At 35.2% G+C, this 21,672-nt stretch overlaps 2 protein-coding genes across 2 annotated transcripts in view; both read left to right on the plus strand.

Annotated features, from left to right (window-relative positions):
• Positions 6,220 to 6,621, plus strand: LOC109847180. The gene has a single exon (XM_020416422.1). It carries the CDS (start codon positions 6,220 to 6,222, stop codon positions 6,619 to 6,621), a length of 402 nt encoding a protein of 133 aa, XP_020272011.1.
• The window catches only part of LOC109849057 (ferredoxin-dependent glutamate synthase, chloroplastic-like), a 31,169-nt gene continuing 26,489 nt past the window's right edge, over positions 16,993 to 21,672 (plus strand). Inside the window, 2 exon segments of the mRNA XM_020418829.1 lie at positions 16,993 to 17,547; positions 21,584 to 21,672. The exon segment at positions 21,584 to 21,672 is cut by the window's right edge and continues 197 nt beyond it. Of these exon segments, the coding sequence (XP_020274418.1) occupies positions 17,272 to 17,547; positions 21,584 to 21,672 (365 nt within the window). The 5' untranslated portion in view covers positions 16,993 to 17,271.

Consider the following 21,672-nt stretch of genomic DNA (forward strand, 5'->3'; position numbering starts at 1 on the left):
AGTGCAAGAAATTAAAATCTAACTACAAAATAAATTACAAAATCTAAACTACAGAATAAATTGCAAAATCTAAACTACAGAATAAATTGCAAGAATTAAATGTAAGAAAATAAATCTACTCTATAAGCATGAAATAAATCTAAGGCAAGAGGGTTCTAGCCTCTTGGCTATTTAACAAAAAAAATAAAATCTAACTATAAGTATAGAAATAAATCTAAACTAATAAGCAATAAAAATAAAAAAAAGAAATAAAAGAGAAAAAGAAAAGAAATGCAAACCTCTAAACAATTCTTCATCTCCATCTTCATCATCCAACAAAGAGAAGAAATATTTAAAGTGGTGAAAAAATTATTATTATTAATTGTAACAAAAAATTACAAATTTAGAAGGCCTTCTCAATTAAGAGTAGCCCTCCTCTCCAAAAGGAGTTATAAAAATTTTTACACCCTCAACCCCTCACTCTCTATCCCTATTTATAGTAAACAACAATGAATGAGAGCCCTTGGATGAAGACTTAAGCCCTAAGGAATCATTTTTAGCCTTTGAGCTTTTGGGCTTAAATTCTTGGGCCTTTTGCTTATTTTCTTCACTAATTCAATGGGCTTTTGCTGAAAGAAGAGATCTTGAGCTTTATTCTTCATTAACCTTCAAATTCTTCCCATAATTACTTCTCTAGCACAGAAATTCAGATCGTGCTTCTTTATACGAATATTTGTCCATGATATGTTCCGATTTCAGAGATGTCATAAATACAAAATTTATAGATCTCGTTCTTAGCTTTCCAGAAAATATTTATTCAGCCAATTCCGAGTTGATACGAGAGAGATATGGCCAAAATACCAAACATTACCGAGATATCCAGATTGCATGACTTGTTTTCTTTTTCACAAAACTTCTTCATTTGTTCCTTGATGGTATATTTATTTTTCTTGGGCTTTTGGGATTAGACTTTTGGACATTTTCTTGACATTTTGGGCTTTAATGCTTCATTAAATATTGAAAGAAATTATTTAGCTTCATGGGCTTCATTCTTTTGCTTTTGGCTTTGGTGTTAAATCAAGGGGCCTTTGTTGAGAGATGAGAGTTTAAGTTTTATTCTTCATTAACATGCAATTAAAAGATAAAAACAATGATTAGTGGTATATTTATTCATAAAAAATAAATAATGAGGGTATAAAATTATAATAAAATGTGATTATCAAGGGGGGGATTCTTTTCTGCTTCTTCTTGATAAAACCTCTGAATTTGCCTTTGCTAAAAAAGAATCATTAATTCCATAAGAGTACCCCCTGCAAGGACCTCAATAGCCCAAGGACCTCTCAAAAAACCCTCCTCAAGTTTATAGGCTGACTTGACCGTCGGAGGTACCACAGGGGGAATTAGCCTCGTACTCCTGCGATTCTTGCATGTGCATGCTATCAGTCCACCCCGTGTGCTCAGAATCGGGCGTAGAGTCGAAAGAGGAGTCCTGTGCCCATCTCTTATGTCCTCCCCCGGCCTTCATCATCAACGGAAGACCTCATCGACTGTGTGTTCACGGACATCAAACAGATATATATAATAAATATATATATATATATATTATATAGATATATATATGATATATATATATATATATATCTATATATATATAGTAATAATATTTTTTTTATTATATATATATATATATATATTTATATACTATATATATATGAGATTAATGGGCTATCCTTGTCATAGGAGCAGGTAATTTCCTCTGACGCCTATGTGGCCCACAATCCCACCATCCTCATAAGTAGGAGAGAGTGTTGTGAGTTGGTGGGATTTGATGCCTACTATTACGAGGATGGTGGTGGATGTGCCACATAGACGCCGACAAGGAGCGGAAAATCCCCTCTATGACAAGGAATACCATTAATCGCATTATAGTATATATATATAATATATATATATATATATATTATATATATATATATATATATATATATATATATATATGTATATATATATATAGAGAGAGAGAGAGAGAGAGAGAGAGAGAGAGCAAGACTCCTATCAACTTAAGTGGATAGGGAATAGTTGTCCATCAAACTTTTTAGCCACTCATTTATTAATATAAAAAATCTCTTCATATCATGCAAGGATCCCTAGTATTTCATTTCATATATTCTATGTGGCATTTTGATAGGGGAGCTTTTTCTCTATATTTGTTTTATACTCACCTATGCTAATTTGTAGGGGGAGCTTTTGCTCTCTATTCTTTATATTTTCCCCATTTTGATATTGACAAAGGGGGAGAAACAAGTGGATTGTAAGTATTTTGTTATGAGTTATAAATTGTATATTTATTTGATATCATGCATAAGTTATATTTCTTTGTGTAGATTGTTTGTCATCATCAAAAATGGGGAGATTATTAGGTCTCATGTTTATGAGCCTACTATCTAATCTAGTTTTGATGATTAATAAACAATTCCTAATAATATTTGTCGAGTATTTATTTGCTTGTTAGGTATTATATACAAAGATCCTTTCGTTAGAGGTTAGTTGGATTGTGCCTACACGATCATATTCAATGGAGGTTGGTAGAATATCGGAATGAAGCTTTGCAATTCAAGTCAAGATCCTATATCGCTTCATCCGCAACCAAGATCAATCTAACAAAGATTTTTTCATCTTGGGTATATTAGTATAGGTGTTTATACTTTGTGTGTTGATACTTAAAACTCATATATCAAACACATGCATGTTTTGGTTTTATAACTTTCAAGTTAAAATAAATATAAAACAAATATACTTGTTTATATACATACATACACGTTTCATATTTATCATTTTTGTTTTTTGAAATTAAAGCGTTTAGCCACATAAATATGAAACAAATGAATACAAATTGTATACACTCATATTCGTTTCATGTTTATATGTGCTTGATATGATTTCATTGAGATCAAGATTTGAAATCATGTTTATTGTTTTGAAAGATTGCAAAATATGTGTATTTTTGATAAAACATTATGTTATTGATTTATGGACTAAATAATCTTAGTTTACATCTTTTATTTCGTCTCTAAATCCATAAAAGAGTTTTTCAAAACTTTGTTTAAGTCAAAATATCAAAAACAAGTGTATTGACATTTCGTATTTTGATCTGGTTTGCAAAATGATGAGTTTTCACAATTAGAAAGTGTAATTTAAAAAATTATTTTTGTAACATGTTTATATTCATGTTATAAATATTTCCCCAAATTTTATATTTTTTAGAATTTATTTGATATTTTTAAAAAGGTTTTAAAGTTGATATTTACTGTTCATATCAGGTTCTATGCACGTTTTAAGTCGACTTGCTACAGTACCAAGTCGACTTATAAAGTGTTGTGCAGTTAGTGATTTTTATCTGCTGAGTCAACTCATTATATAATCAGTCGACCCATTATAACATAAGTCGACTCATGTCTGTCATAAGTCGATTTATAATATGACTGTTGTATAGTAGCAACTATTTTCCAAGATTTTATTATTTTTAATGTTTTTAGTGGTTTTTGCTAGTTTCTTGGGGCTCCTATATATACCCCTTTTCCCTCTAACTTTTGAGGATATCTAAGAAAAGTTTTAAATAAGTTTACAAAGGTTTTAAGGGTGTTTAAGTTTGGTTTTCAAGTTTGTTTTATGAAGTTGTTTTCACAAGAGTAAGATGAGATAATTCATTCTTGTTTGGGCTTCAATTCTCATCTCCATCACTCTTGTTGCAGAGAAGTTTTTGCTAACTCAATTCTAGATTTATATATTCATTTCTTGATTATCAATTTTATTAAGCTAGATTTTATATTGAGTTTGCAATTTATTTTTCTTATTGTTAACACACACATCCCTTAAGTTTTAATATTATCACATTAAGTATAATTAGGGTTGTGAGGTTGTAACATTGAGAGTGAGCTTCATTGAGTTCTCATCCATTATAGAGAACAAAACTTGTATTTGAGCTTTTATTGTGAGATCACATTGTAAAACACAAGGACACCGAGAGGAGTGTGTGGTGAGTGACGGGGTCAATTCCTAAAGGAGTGGCATCGGTAGTAAAGCCTAGGAAGAGATGGTAAACCCGAGCACTTGAGGAAGGTGACACGTGAGAGGCCAACACTTAGAGGGTGTATTGTGTGATTGCATTTGTGAGAGTTGTGAAAGTTTTCGGCAAGCTAGAAATCCGATTGTGTGACTTGTAAAAGTTTTCTGTGAACATTGAAAACTGATTGTGATAGTGGAGATTCTCCTCGAGAGTGAGGCGCAGAGACGTAGGTTGAGAGTGACCAAACTCCGTGATCATATCATGTGTTTGTGTTGTCTATTTGCGCACTATCTATTTTGTATTTCAATTCATGTTTATATCGCCCTTTGTTTATATTATATATTCTTGCTCATAATTCGTTGTATATCATTCTTGTAAGAATAAATTTTTAATTAGTTTTAAATTGGTATTAATATCATATTATATTAGGAAATACCCTATTCACACCCCCTCTAGGGTAATTTCAGTAGCTTCTTGGGTCTGGCCAGCTATTATAGGAAGTTCATCCAAGGCTTCTCTAAGATTGCTATGCCGCTAACACGCCTTAGGAAAAAAGGTGTACAGTTTATTTGAGGCTCGGAGTGCTAGAAGTTATTTGAGACTTTAAAGGCTAAGTTGACTACAGTGCTGGGGTTGATCATCCCGAGCAGTGATAAGACCTTTATTGTCTACACGGATGTATCGTTATCAGGTCTAGGAGGTGTTTTGATGTAGACCTAGAGAGTAGTAGCTTACATCTCAAGGCAGTTGAGGACTCATGAGCAGAATTATCCCGCACATGACATGAAGTAAGCAGCAGTGGTTTTCGCACTGAAGACGTTGAGACATTATCTTTATAGAGTATAGTTTGAGTTCACGGACTACCAAAGTCTGAAGTATATTTTTTCCTAAAAAGAACTCAACTAGAGTCAGTGACGATGGGCCGAGTTCATTAAGTATTATGAGTTCGTGCTTCAGTATCATCCGGGAAAGGCGAACGTTGTAGCAGACGTGTTGAGTAGGAAGCGTTGTCATCAGATTTCAGCTTTGAGATGCTCATTATACAGAGATCTCCACACCCTTAGCCAATTTGATTTTAGACCAGAGATTAGTAGAAGCAGCGCATTTTTAGGATCTTTAGCCGTGCAGTCATCGTGGGCTAATAGAGTGGTCAGAGCTCAGTTAGAGGACTCTTGGATTCAAACCCGGAAGGAGGAGATTTTCAAAGAGCTCATGGCTGATTGGACCATTGGAGTAGATGAAGGCCTTCGAATGAAGGTCGGTTAGTCATGCTGAATAATCCGTAGTTGAAGAAGGATTTATTTGATGAGGCACATTGCACTAGGTACACCGTGCATCCAGGCAAAACCAAAATGTACAAGGACCTGAAGAGACAATTTTGGTAGAGCGGCATGCGTATGGAGATTTTAGAGTATGTGGCTAAGTACTTTACCTGTCAGCAAGTGAAGATAGAACATCAGAGACCAGCAGGAACCCTACAACCTTTACCCATTCATGAGTGGAAGTGAGAAGATATTTATATGGATTTTATTGTAGGATTACCGAGGTCAAGCAAGGGGAATGATTCCATTTGGGTGATAGTTGATCGCTTGACAAAGTCAACGCATTTCTTACCGATGAAGATGATTCATATGGCGGAGACTTATGTGAGGATTTTTATTCGGCAGATAGTTTGATTGCATGGAGTTCCGGAGATGATTGAATCAGATCATGGCTCAATTTTCACATCTCATTTCTAGAAGAGCTTCCAGAATTCATTCGGTAGCCAGTTATTATATAGCAGTGTTTTCCATCTGCAGACAGATGGGCAAACGGAGATAGTGAATCAGGTGTTGGAGGATATGTTGCGGGCATGTGTTATCGATTCCTAGGGCAGCTAGGAGGATTATATTTCATTGATTGAGGTCGCCTACAATAACAACTATCAGGCGACGATAGCTATGGCACCGTATGAGGCGTTATATGGGAGGCCTTGTAGATTCTAGATTTGTTGGGTAGAGCCGGAGGACAACTTATTGCTTGGGCCAGAACTTGTGAGGTAGACCACGGAGAAGGTAGTGTTGATTCGAGAGCATATTCTTGCTACTCAGAGTTGACAAAAGAGCTACGCAGATCATAGGCGACGACCTTTAGAGTTTCAGGTTGGAGATTATGTTATGTTGAAGGTGTCACTGATGAAGGGTGTTCAGCAATTTGGCAGATGGGGAAAACTTACCCCGAGATACATTGGTCCATTCAGGATTGTTGAGCGTGTTGGAGCCATATCGTATAGGCTAGATCTTCCAACATCGATTTTGGGTGTACACGATATTTTTTTTGTTTCGATGCTCAAGAAGCATTTACGCGATAAGGAGCAGCAGAGGGTGATTGATGCATCAGAGTTAGAGATTCAGGCAAATTTGGCCACCATTGAGATTCCAGTTTGCATCCTTGTCAGGGAGGATAAGAAGCTTAGAAATAAAGTGATTCATTTAGTGAAGGTACAGTGGAATCGGAAAGGAGCTGAGGAGGCTTCTTGGGAGCACGAGGAGGACATGCATCGCGACCACCCTCACCTGTTTGAGCAGGTAAAATGATTAGTTATGATTGGTTTATGATTCATGTTATTTATATAACCATATTTACATTTAACGCTGGAATGAGGGTATTGATACTTAGCTCCTAATCACTCGGAACACATGATATATATATATGAGGGGTTCCTTGCTTGGATTTTTTGCCCAACGTACCATTTCTATTAATTAGGGGTTAAGTGGAAGTATTTGCATTCTTGGTAGTTAAGTGTAAATGATTGCTTGTGATTCATATATGGGGACTAATGGTACGAGATGTGTACATAAGGGTTTTCTTGTCTGGATTATTCTCTCATCATGCTTTTCTTGTATTATTAATCTCTAAGATACGATTGTGAAATTTCGAGGATGAAATTATTTTTTTTGGGGGGGGGGGGGGGTGATTTTTTTTGGGGGGGGGGGGGTGTTGAATGTAAAACCCCATAAATTTTGACAATAGTGTGACTTATAATGATAAATGAGTTTTAAATATGGTAAATATCATTTATAGATGAATGATTACGTTAACAATTGATTTGATATCAATTAAGAGTATATATGAGAAGTATACAAGTGTCAAACATGTACAAGAAACGAGTGAGACGCGAAAACATGCACAATAGATCAAAGGTTGGAATTAGCCTCTGATCAGTCGACTGATGTTGTTTCAGTCGTCTGACGAGGTTATCAGTCGACTGATGACAGACATTAGTTGACTGACACACACACACACACACACACACACACACACACACACACACACACACACACACACACACACACACACACACACACACACACACACATACATACATACATACATGTTTTTGTCACAAAACATTCATCTTTTCATCAGCCTTTCTAAACCCTAGCAGCCTCTCTCATTCCCTCTCAAACCCTAACCCTAATTTGGGTTTTCAGGAGAGCTTTGTGAAGCAAACACCGAGAGGAGGATGAGATTTGCGACGTTTGGTGACGAGGGATAAAGTCTTGCTTGTTTCTGAGAGTTTTGCATGTGGTGAAAGACACGATCATCTTCCTCCAAAGCTCTCCTTAGTTAATAATTAAATCTTTATGTGATAATTGTGATTAATCTCATGTTTAGGGTTAAACTAATGTGTTAGAGCCTAATTTATGATATTTAAATCTTAAATCAATACTATGAACAGTAGTATAAATTTGTATCGATGAGTTTATATGATTATGATCATTAAGGTTGTTTTAACAGGTTAATTACATTTTAATTTGGTTTAAATACCCTAGTTAACACAAGAGTTTGGTTTTAATTGGATGTTAAACCCTAGATTTATGAATCTACATGAATTATCATGTTTAAACAAATCTCTGGTTAAGTTTTCATGAGTTATAAATCAGTGTTCATCAAATAGATAAATAAAAAACCCGAGTTTTGAGAGTAACAGACAACAAACCCAAACCCATGCATTTTTGGTCTGATCAGACGACTGACAATGAACGTCAATCGACCAACGGGTGTGCTCCGGCCTTGTGCACGCAGCCGATCAGTCGACCGAAGCTCTTTGTCGGTCGACTGATCAGGCCCAGTTTGTGAACTTTGTTCCCTTACATGTGGGTTCGATTTGCGAGCGTGAAGTGTGACACTTATACTGATATTTGTTAGAACCTAGGGGGGTGATTAGGGTCTTATGCTAATCTAATCCAATAAAATACCAATTAAACCTAATTAACAAGTTATCCTAGCAAGTATGAAATATAACAACTATATAAGCTAGGATAAGCAAAATGAACAATGAGATAATATAATGAAATATATATATATATATGCAAGGATATATAAACTAACACAAGATGATATATCCTACCAAAGAGATATACAATATGATATATGCAAGGATATGAAAACTAACACAAGGGGTAAACAATCTAAACTAGATAGTGGATGATATAAATAATGAGCTATGGACAATGGCGACAAGAAATATAAACATAAGATTAAGTGCGCCAAATCAAACTCAAACACACTATATGATCACGGAGTTCGGACCTTCCGTCCTACGTCTCCGCTCTCCACTCCTGGAGAGAATCCACTATCACAACCGGGTTTTCTATGCTCACCCGAATAACGTTTACACCTCACAGTGTCGGTTTTCAACGCTCACCGAACAACGTTCACTCCTCACACTCGGTTTTCTAGTTCACCGAAAACTTCACAACACACTCGGTTTCTAGCTCACCGAAAACCTTACAACACTCATAATGTAACAAATATAAATTTGTTCTCTACAATAGATGAAAACACAATGAAGCACAACTCAATGTTACAATCTCTCACAACCCTAATATACTATGTATGCAAATACAATAAGCTCATGTGGGTGTGTGTAACAATGAGATTAAAATTAAATCTAACTCAAATAGCAAACTAGCAATAATAAGAATATAAAAATCAATAATAAAATTGCCAGAGAAAAGAGTTAGAAAACTTCTCAATAGATCAAGAGGTAGAAGGAGAATAGTTGGATGCCCAAACACCAATAGATGATCTCCTCAAGCTCTTGTGAAATTGATTTCTCAAACTCAAAATTCCAAATGCTTAAAAGCTTCTTAAACACACTTAAACCAAACTAAAACCCTAGTTAAAACTCTTTTAAACTTGGTTAAAAACTCTCTTGGATAATAGAAAATAGTTATGGCAAAGGGGTATATATAGGCTTGAAGAAACCAACCCCAAAAACCCCAAAAAACCATTAAAAAACAAAAAAACAGCAACTAGCCGTTACTGTGTAACGGTTGGCTGCTACAGTAACTTCGGTCGACCGGTACGGTCGACCGTGAGCCATATGCAAAGCTGAGTAACGTCCAGAGAGTTTGGCGGTCGACCGTACCGGTCGACCGCGGGTACTGTAGCACTGCGTTTTAGTTTTGTAAAATCAATTAAAAATAGTAAAACAGCTCCAAAAAATATAAAATTTTGTGAGAAGGTTATAGACATGTAAAATAACATGTTAGAGAAAGAATTTCTAGAAAAGAATTTCCCAGTTGAGAAAAATAAATGTTTGAACACAGATTTACAGTTTCTAAAAAACTGCTGACATACATGATTTTGTAAAATCAATTGGGCATAGTAAATCAACTCCAAAAATAGTAAAATTTTGAGGGAAGTTTCTAAACATGTAGATAAACATGTCAAAGAAAGAATTTCTTGAATACCACTTCTCATTTATGAAAACTCATCTGTTTTGTAAAACATGCACGAACATGTGCACGAACAAAAACATGATTTTGTAAATTCCATTAACATAACAAATCAATTCCAAACTTGATGAAATTTTGCGAAATGTTTATAAACATGAAAATAAACATGTTAGAAAAAGAATTTCTCAAATTGAATTTCCATTTGTGAAAACTCATGTATTTTGCAAGTGTGTCCAAAGCATGAAAACTCAAAACCATGCATGTATATATATAACTATATATATACATAGAAACCAAAACTTATGTATATCTATATAACTATATAGATATACGAAGAATCCAATAACTATGTGTGTATATGATATTGAGCTTAGACTATCTAACACACATAATATAAAATCTAAACTAGATTACCCAAGCTTGATCTTGATCTTCATTGTAGCTCAACTTGGTACACATGCGGATGAAGCTTGAACTTGATCTTTAACTTGAATTGTACGTTGCTTCACTCCACAATTCCTCCAACCTCCATTGGATATGATCGTTGAAGCTCTATTCCATCCATCCTCCAACTCGTTGTTTGTCTATAATAAATAGAAATATACCAACACTAGACAGACAACATTAGTAGTAAATTGTTTGTTAAACATCATCAAAACAAAGAGGCCAACAATATTTATGCATGTTTCGAGGAGCACACGTACTGAGTTTGAGTACGTACAAATCCATTGTTTGGAGTATCCAAATAGTTTACATTCGTTACGAGTAACAGTTTTTTTAGCTTTTGTTGCGGATGCTGAGTGGGGTTAGTTAGTGCCCGCAATGAGGCCGCGGATGGACTACACTCCGAGTGCGTTAGTCAGTGTACCACAATGAGACTGTGATGTACTTCACTCTATTATGCATCGTTGTTCTCGCACGAGTGTGTGCAGAGGTCGATGAACCTATATTTTTGTTTCTGCATGTTTATGCATAGAGGTTGATATACCTACTTGTCGATCTACACAATGGTGCGATGAGTTGAAGAATTTTAGAGAAAGATGATTTCATAAACTTAATGATAACATGAGTCACAGGTGATGATTGTATTTCCTTTAATATGATTTATTGTGGAGGTACTTTACATCGTTGGTACACATGATTGTGTATTGGTATTTGCTTGTTCTACTAAGGGTAGTATGAGGAGTTGAATGATATTTATGGAGATGGTTGTTATATTCTGGTATTGCTTTTTATTATTATTTTATTCCTAGTTGGAATTTATATTTAGAAATTTACAACTTAAGGCACATGCTATATACATGAGGGTTTCCTTGTTTGGATTATTTCGCTCGACGTAGCAGTCTTATGTTGTGAATTTCTAAATATAAATCCCATGTAGCACATAGTAAAATGATTTAGGTAGACTATGCACTTATAGGTAGAGTCTCCATCATATTTAGTAGCTCTTCCCTTGGGGGCAGATAGAGATGATCTTGCTAACGCTCTAACGTTGTTGATATTCCTTCTTTTCAGGCGGCGGTTCAGAGTTTCGGAGAGCCGCAGGTTGACAGACTTTCAACATAGTCGCCATCACTTACTTATAGTAGTTTCTACTCCCACAATTGTTTAGATTGATTTTTAGTTGATTATTAGACTTCCATTTCATTTTGAGAGCTGAGAACTTATGTATTTTCAGTTGACTCTTGTAGTTGAGATTATTGACCATTTGTATCAGATTGTCGGACACATTTTCTTTTATGTCTATTAAGACTTGATTACTTCTGGTATTGATCATTTATTTCTTATGTTCTATTTCCTATTTTCATTTCTTTTATATATGCTTGTACATACACTGTCTTTTATTGATTCCACTAGAAAAATATTACCGTGATGGTGAAACGTGTTGTTGCACAGCGTTGGGTACACGGCAGGTTTGACATCTCTGGGTTCACCTTAGATGCAGCCTCGTGTGAAACTAGGGGCATCACATTCGCGCATCACAAACTTGGGAATTATTCTTTCTTCGCAGGATTGAGAATATTTTGAGGAGCAAGTCCAACGGCAGTGATCACCTTTTAGTCCATCAGTTCTTCAGTTCAGTTGGTTTAGGTAGTTATTTGGTTTAGATTTTTTTTATTTCTTGAGTCACATGTGACTTTTTTTTTCTAGACTATGATGTAATTGTTTTTATTTCCCTTTTCATGTGTGTATAGTTGTCAACCAGTAGTTGGACTCTGTCATTTTGTAGATCTTTTCATCTATATATTTCTTTTATTGTCTTAGTTACATGTTCTATGGTGCAGTTTTAGTTTTATATCTATATACATGATGATCTAGAGGTGTGAATGTGGCTGAATGGTTGTATTATCGACTGAGTCATTTTCCAAGTTATTACATTTTGGAACCAGGCTATGACAATTACATTAAATGCAGAATGATTTATCTCAGATTGCATTTGAATCCATGGAATTGATTTAAAATTATAGAATTTAATTATAGAAATTGAAATTTATAATTCAATTCCAATTTCCTAGCTTCCGAATGATTAGACTTTCAATTCTAGAATTTTCAATACAAAATTTATATGTTTTTTTTTTGTATTTTTAGATTTTAAGGGTAGGTTTGCAATGTTTAATTTTTGAGGGGGCAAGATGTGAGTTTTAGATTTATTTTAATAAATAGTTTGTAGCTTTTGTTAGGTCTCATGTTTATGAGCCTATTATCTAATCTGGTTTAGATGATTAATAAACAATTCCTAATATCGTTTTTTAATATTTACGTTTTTTTCACCAGTTTACCTACACAAGCATCCCGTTGGAGGTTGGATAGAATTGCATATGGAATTGCATGTTAACGATGACATTCTTTGGAGGTTGGCGGAAATTGGAATGAAGTCGTCGTCATTCAAGTTAAAGATTCTCTATCGCGCTTCATCCCTACTACCAAGTTCAAGCTTCATATAGATTATTTGCTTGGGTATAGTGTTTGTGTTTTAGGTGTTTTATTTTATGCGTTTATACTTCAAGCTTAAACTATACATATACATGTTATTCAATTTATCGCTTTCATTGTTTGTTTCGCTTTGTTAAAGAATTTTTAGAATGTCTTTCTAGATAATTTGTTTGAAATAATTTCATCAAAATCAAGTGTTTAATAATCTCGTATTTTTGATCGTTTTACAAAATTGTGAGTTTTCACAAATGGAAAATGCTATTTTAGAAATTTCTCTTCTAACATGTTTATTTTCATAGGTATAAACATTTTCCCAACTTTTACTACTTTTGGAGTTAATTTACTATTTTAAATAAAATTTAGAAAATCAATTTTTTAGCAAATTCAAGTATCTGCTGTATTTGTTTTTAGTTGACCAGTTGTTCGAGTCAGTCAATCGAACATTATGTCAGTCGACCGACCGTATTTTTCAGTCGACTTGGCAGAAGTATTTTTTTATAGCATTCTCTTTTACAGTCGATCAGTCGACCGACAAATAGAGTCAGTCGACCGACCAACTGTTTTTTAGTCAACCGACTGTGTTTTATTCTTCCCAGAATTAGCAAACGACTAGTTGATCAGTCGACCGATATATTCAACCAGTCGACTGATCATGCCTTTTTACTGTAACGACTAGTTTTTTATTTGTTTTATTTGAGAGACTATAAATAGCCCTCAATACCCATTTGAACGTTATGAAAATATAAGAATAGATTTTGGGCAGTTTGTTTCATAGTTTTTGAGATAAATCAAGTGTGTTTATTTATGTGAAAAAGAATTTTACAAAGAGAAGGATCTCAATTTCGTTCTTGAGGCGTTCATCTTCAAATTCTCTCTCTCCTTGCTATGGAGAAGTTTTATAAATCCTCTCTTCAGCTACTCTATAATTTTTGATATATTTATTTGTGTTTAATTTTGTTTTACTCATTGTTTACACACACACCCACTTTAGCTTTAGTATTTCACATCTAGTATTATTGGGCCGTGAGAGTGTTTCATTGAGAATGCTAATATTTCATTCTTATTTGTTTAGAGAACAAAATCCTTTATTCACACTTATTGTTATACACGTTGTAATACACAAGAACGCTTAGAGGAGTGGTTGGGAATGACCAGGGTTAATTCCAAGAGGAGTGTGTTGGTTGTAAATCCTAGGGAGAGGTTGCAATTCCAAACAACTTGAGGAAGTTGATACGGGTAGTCCAACACTTTGAGAAGTATAGCTTGTGTGATTGACATCGTGTGCATTGTAAAAGTTATCGATGATCATTGGAAACCATTTTGTGTAGAATTTTTGAGTGATAGTGGAGATCTCCTCGAGGTGAGGAGTGGAGACGTAGGTCGAGGGTTGACCGAACTCTGTGATCATATCTTTTGTTTGCGATTGTTTTTGATGCATCAGTATTCTTTACATCTTGTGCTTGTGTTTACATCGCCTATTGTCTCATTGTTTATTCTTGCATACATCTTTGTGTATCATATCGCTAGGATATTGTCTTAATAAGTTTTAATTTGGCATCATAATAGGATTAGATTAACTTTACCCTATTCATCCCCGCTAGGGTTCTTTTAGCGTCTAGATTTTTCAGGGGTTGTATCTAATTTAAGATTTTTTTGAGGAAGCTATTTGTACTTTTTTGATTTTTCAAATGTTTGATTGTAAATTTTTAGGAATTTTTTTTGGGGGGGAGAGGGTGTAATTTTCTATTTTTTTAGGAATTGCTTGTAATTTTCATATTTTTGAGGGGTTTGTTTGTAAGTTCATATTTCATGGTTTATTATAATTTTAGATTTTTGAGGGTTGCTTTTATGTTTTTAGATTTTAATACTGTTTTTGTTCGGATAATAAGGATCTGTTGTTTTGTAAATTTTAGATTTTAGAATAGGCAAAAGTTTGATGGAAATCCCTCATGTATTTGCCAAATATCATCTTGGTTCTTTAAGTTTAGAAGACATTAGTGGAAGTCACTAGCATTACATTCGTACATGATGGAAATCCCTCATGTATTTGCCAAACATCAGTCATTTTCACAACTTCGAACAAATCTTACTTTTCACAACTTCGAACAAATCTTACTGACTTTGCAGTAATGTGAAAAAGAAAGAACTTGTAATCTTGCCAACTTTTTTGTTGATTGGACGAGCTCCCTCTCTCTTCTTGCTAACTAGACCAGAAACATCTCTTTATTTTCCCCCAATTTGACCAGTAAGAAAAATATTATCGTCAACATAAAATAAATAAGCAAGTTTCGAATAGATTATTAAAAAAATAAGTACTTTGTAATATCTTAATAAAAAACTTGAGGGACTAATATTCTTATAGTAGAGCAAAAGTCCAATATGATTTTAGCTGTTGGGCATAATGTAGGGACAGACCGCTAATAACTATGATTTGCACCATCTAGTGAGACCGAATTTAATGATAAAAAAAAAATTCTTAAAGAAAGCCCCAAGTACATAGGAATCTTAATCAAAATAGAGTCTTTGACGAGGGGAAAAAAATATACAACATTAAGTAATCTTCTGACTTTGGTTTGTTTTAACCCCAAAATGCTAGTTGCGTGTCTATAAGTTGCTTTGTATCTTATATCCGATCAAAAACACATAGGGAGAGCAGACAGCGATGGTCTCCGCCAATAAATTTACATTATTATTAGTATAACACACAGCATTTTCTAATATACCAATTTAACATTATTTTTCCAAGGGAAACTTGACCAACTTGTATATTTAATACGGTTTTTCTATAGAGTGTCCATGGGCACTCTATAAGAGAGGAGAGAGATAGAGAGAAATGAATGAGGAGGGGGGTCCACTGATTTGCATTGGGATCCTCTTCTCATTCACTTCTCTCTATCTCTCTCCTTTCTTATAGAGTGTCAATGGGCACTCTATAGAAAAACCGTATTTAATATTGTCAGCTACACTTCATTATTAATTTCTTAATCACTTCTCGATTTGCCTCATCTCTGACCTTAATTATTTTCTCCAATTATTTCGTCATTATATACGTCTAATCAGAGGTTAACCCGCTAATTGTATACCTTAAGGCCCCGTTTGGTTCCGGTTTTTGGATGGGTAAAAGTGGGGAAAACTGCCAAAAAGCTGACATTTTTGGCAGCTTCCCCCCATTTTACCCATCAAAAAAACCAATCCAAACAGCTCCTAACGGGTGCTTAATTAGTGTGTATCACCTATGAAGCACGGACACGCATAACATGAAGCCGTGTCGTGTCGTGTCCGTGTCGGACACACGTGTCGAACACACGTATCCTATGTATTTTTTAGGATTTGCCTCGTGTCGACGTGTCGGATGGCCGTGTCGGATCCGTGTCCGTGCTACATAACTCCCTAGCTTTTGTTCCCAGTTAGAAGTTGGTACACAGAGGAAAAAAAGTTGTGGGGCCCATTGAAAAGCCGAAGTTGGTTCTGAAGTACCGCCGGGATTCTCTGTTCCCATGAGAATCTTGGAGCTTAACTAGGTCGCGTTTAAAAGGGATTCATATGAACTCTAATAGTGCAGTAATTTTTCCATTTTGTGGTGAACCCCAAAACGATATTTGTGTCTGGTTTTTGAATTCAGTAGCGAAATTTTACGTATCATATCATATTCATAAAATTTGAACTTGAAAACAAATACACGAGATATATGCTCTATAGCTTATTAATTGTAATACAAGTGTCAGTTTTCCTATACAGAAGTGCAGTAACCTATTTTGCCATATATTATTTTAGTTGAAATTCCTCGTTTCAGTTTACTTTAGATTTAAGATGGTATGACTTGTATTTTAAGTTATTAATTAGGAATTTTTTTTTTAAAATAGACCGATTTTGCTAAAATATTTAGCAAAATCGATCTTTTTTTTTGAAAAAAACGCACAGCTGAAAACATACGGGACTAGTAGCCCCGTATGTTTTTTGATAGCACTACTCCGTGATTAGCACAATGAAAATATACGGGACTAGTAGTCCCGTATGTTTTCTAGGAGATGTTTTTTTTAAAATCGACCTCTTTTTAGACTGTTGGAAAAAAAAGAGGTCGCTTTTGCTAAATATTTTAAAAAAACCGGTCTATTTTAAAAAAGTTTCCTATTAATTAAGCCCTATTTTGTAGCTTACAATATATCTATTGTGATTTATCCTAAAATCGGGTAAGTTGCTAGCTATAACTAGATGCGCTCTGGTGACTGTTTAGCCGCGAGGCATCATCAGCAAACAAAAGCCCAAGGAACAGGACACGTCAGCTAGGGAGAGGTGAGCAAGTCAAGCGCCTTCCACTCTCTCGAGAGGTCACTTTTGATCTATCAAAATCCCTCTCTGTATCTTCGTTTGTGATCCCTTTTGTTCATCCTTTTTTAAGAGGCAGACGTTAGAGGAGCGCTCTTTAAACCCTCATTTATCCTCAGCCCTCATCATCTCCTCCACACGATTCCCTTTTATATTATCGACTCGCCTCTCATTTTCTCGCAAAAGAAACCTACAAATCTTAAAAAAACTTAGAAAGACAGAAGAGAGGGAGGGATTTTGATGGCGAGCATCCCTAATCCGATCCCGACGAAGCTCTTGCCGCGATCTCCGTCGCTTTCGCCGTCGCCGTTGAGTAGGAGCGTGTTGCTGGGGGATGTTTCGGGGTTTGGAGTGAGATCGAGGAGAGCGAGGTGTTGTCGTCGGAGGAGCTGGTCGAGTTCTTCATCGTCGTCTTCGTCGACTTCGTTGGTGAGTGCTGTTCTTGAGTTGGAGGGAGCTGGTTCGGCTCTCAAGGGGAGTGATGTACTGAGGCTACGGGGAGATGATCGGTCAAAGGTACTGGATTTTTTTCGTGTTTTGACCTCTTCCTGGTTGATCGGTTTTGAGTCTGTGATGTTTTACGGTTTTCCGTTGAAACTTTGACGACTTTGCAATGAATTCGTTGATTAGTATTAGGATGAAGTTGCTTGCTCTGTTTCAATGATAGATTGTTGCCTGGGAACAGCGAGCGTTTGGTGCATTTACCTCAAAATGCTAAGGAGTAGAGAATTGAGAGAAGGTACCCAAACCTAGATGTCTGAATGTGCAGCAGGGGTTGGGTTATGGAAGCTCCCAGGTTGAGTGATAATGAAGTACCCGAGAAGTATGTATCAAAATTTTTGACAATTTTGAAATGAGTTGGTTAGCAGATTAGTCGTATGATGAAGTTGATTACTCCCTTTCATGTGCACTGAAAGAAACCTTCTTTCCTGTTGAAATACTAAAGTCTGAACTCAACTGTTCTCCTTTTAGTGAATGTAATGCGGTAAACTCCATTCAAATTGTAAAACACATAGTCTGCTTCTTTTCTTGGATCAGTGATCCATAATTGACTCATGAAGCATGCCCTTAGAACCAGACATAGGAGATATCTAAGCCACAATGCTATAAACACCAATAACAAAAAAGCCTTCATCCCAAATTTTGGGGTTAGACTACATGAATCCTATTCCTATTCCTCTATTTAGTTCTAGTATGGGTCATCTACTCCGATAAGATAACTATTACCATATCCTGCCTAATTGCTTCCAAACAAGTCCTTTTAGGTCTACATCTTCTCCTCTTTGCCCCATTAATATATAATTTTATCACTTCTCCTTACTGGTGCATTTAGTGGCTTCCATTGTACAATTGTAGAAAGATATCGACAATACACTACCCGAATGTATAAGTGGGGTTGGATCATTCATCATGTATAGTTTTAAGTTGAAAACCTAGCTATAGCTTATACTCGAAGGGAACAGCCTTTGTTTCCAATCACCCCCAACAGAAATGGAGAAGCATAAACTGGAAAAATAAAGGCGACAAAAATAGATGGGGAAGGTAGTACTGATGGAGGATGAGGAGGGTCGAGTTCAGGGGCTGTGACATCACGATGAGCAATGAGGGAGGGATTAAATCGTGTTCAGGGTGTGTGGTAGCAGGGTTGGGGTAGGGGGGTTGGATTTTGATCAGAGGCTGTGGCGGAGGTGGTTTGTGACTGTCACTCTAGATATATATGCCGTATATATTAAAAAATTTGGAAAATTTTTATTCTTGGTCTGATAATAATATTATTTTTCATCGAATATATTTGACCCTTCTTGAACATCGTAGTGAAAGAGGCACTAGACAAAAAAAATTAGAAAATCATACATTGATTTGGAGATATTAATAATATTATAACCTTTTCTGCCTCACTTTCGACTCATTAAAGCACATTGAATCTTTTACTTCACCTTAAACCTCAACTTGACAGCAGATATATCCTCACCCTACTTAAAATATCTTATGAGAGACGAAAAGGATAACCCTGTGAAGCATTCAATATACCACAGACTTTTATAAAATGCATATGTTTGTATACATTTATAGTTTTAGTCGTTTCTTGTTGATTGAGTCAGTTGATTCTTCAAAGACATGTATTTGGTTGCATGCACATATGTAGAGGTTTATCTCCTATGCTTGTTTTGTGATTCTCGGTTATATGTACATGTTTCGTTCATTTATGAGTCTACATCAGTAGAGATCCTAAATGGCTTAATGATACATGTTTGTCTATTGTAATCTGACTCTCATAATAGGAAATACTAGGGGTGAGCAAACGGTCGGTTCAGTTGGTTTTAGTCAATTTCTATCCAACCAAAACCGAAGTGAATGAATGTTTGAACCGAACCGAGTTATTTCAGTTTGGTTTGGTCAATTCTATCGGTTTTTAAATACTCTTAACACAAATCAATAAAAGGCAATACTGAGGCTTAAAACCAATGATCTCCCAGTGCAAATGAACAGTAAACACAATAGAGATTAAGAATGTGAAAATTGATGTGAACAAGATAGATGAAACTAATTTCTCAACCAAAAAAAAGCGGAACCTGTAGTTGAGAAATTGAGTTATGGTAATGATGGATAGGTTGGAGAAGCCTCAAGCTTGAGGGTTGGGTAAGAAGATGATGGATTGGTGGGCCCACTATCACTTTATCTTCATAAAAAGTTGATTTATAACTTGTAATAAGTTGGGACTAGTACCTTAGTGGGAACCCGCTGCAAGTTAGAACCAAGATAATGTGAGTGAACTGGGGGTGGATCACATAGGTGCACTGGGGCTCACGAAGAATGTTAAAAGGTCGGTTGGTTTAGACGGACACCAATCTCAAAAAGCTAACCTGACCCGAACTGCGGTTAATGCCGTACTGAACCAAGCCAAGCTGCTTTAAATCGGCCAGCTCGGTCAGTTTATTTGGTCCAAACAGTATTGTGTTCAGTCCTGAGAGATATTAGATGATAAATCATGCAATATGAAGTTATAGCAGACACCATAGCAGATTTTTTATACAAATATCTCTTTATGTATGTTAGTGTGTAACAATACATTATAACTTTAGCGAATGTCCTAACTATCATTTATCCATAAATATATAGCGTAAGTCTGAAGGCGTTAAAGGTAGCACACCCTTGTGCCATGCAATAATCAAATTATGCAACAATCATCCACATGTAGATTGTTACAGAAAAAAGGAGAACCATTAAAAATATATTGTAATCCCTTTGCAAACACTATGTTGAATAATATATCAGGTCAAATCTTGTTATAGCTATTTGTTCACTGGAAAAATGCTATAAATGAGATATTTGTTCAATTTTGTTGCAGCTAATGCTAAAATAAAGCATATTGGGAACATGGTGGATAAATTGGTTAACAAAAGAATGATCATCGATGTTTCATTAATGTGGTGTTTTCTTCATGCCTGTGCATGTAGTGGTGGATCCAAAAGAAATTCCTTTCTTTTGGGGGGAGGGGAGCAATAACTACCTATTTACCTACAACAATAACAAGCCTTTATCCCAAATGTTTGGGGTTGGCTACATGAATTCTATTCTTCCATTCTGTTAAATTTTTTATCTCCTCCGTTAGTTAACAATTATCATATCCATCTTAATTGCTTCTAACCGAATTCTCTTAACTCTACCTCTAGATTTATTTGCCACATTAACTATAATATTATAATTTTTCTAATCAATACATTAAGAGGTCTCTATTGTATATGGTCAAACCACGTTAGTCGATTCTCTCTCATTTTATCCTCGATAGAAGTAACCTCTAACTTACTATGAATACACTCATTTCTTAACCTATTCTTTAGTATATTTCAACAAGACCATCATAACATTCTCATTTCTACTACACTCAGTTTTTGCACATGTTACGGCAATTACCTATTTACCAATGAGCGAATTTAATTTGCTACTAACTTATTTAGTGTTCTTAGATAGATTGGGGTGCAACTTTTAAAATTTATGAGGGGGTAGATTGTAAATATTTTAAGGACTTATATGCAATTTATTAATTTTCAAGGGTGCAATGTACCCTTGGGCACCATTTAAATCCGTTGCTGTATACATGGTTGGAAAGACCTTGAAATCATGACAAAAAACAGTCTAGGCCCATACTTTTCAGAAATACATGGCTCATATCCGTGCCTAAAATGAGTCCAGCATGGCTGCATGATCTCAACACACTATAGCCTATTACGTTTTCCACCTTGTAACTATCTTCCCTTTTTCAATTTCGTATTCTTACTTTCTTCTTGTTGATTGTCAATCATATTGGAAATAATTTAATTTTATCTTGTTACACATACAATGGAACTTTGCCTGCCAATATAATTCAAATAACAATGCAAGGATTGCTAAGTGAACTTACCATTATTACCTTTAGGTTGTTTTATTGATGTACTTCGATCTATAGATGTAGAGATAGCAGGTGTATTTTATTTCTATCTTCTGAATGTTACTTTTGAAATATCTATCTAGTGTCTCTCCATTCTATACATGATGCAATATATATTTTTAGGTTGCAAATTTGGAAGACATCCTATCAGAGAGAGGAGCTTGTGGTGTTGGTTTTATTGCAAACCTGCGTAATGAAGCATCCCATAAAAT

Source organism: Asparagus officinalis, chromosome 7 (genome assembly GCF_001876935.1).
Source record: "Asparagus officinalis chromosome 7, Aspof.V1, whole genome shotgun sequence".
Classification (NCBI taxonomy): domain Eukaryota; kingdom Viridiplantae; phylum Streptophyta; class Magnoliopsida; order Asparagales; family Asparagaceae; genus Asparagus; species Asparagus officinalis.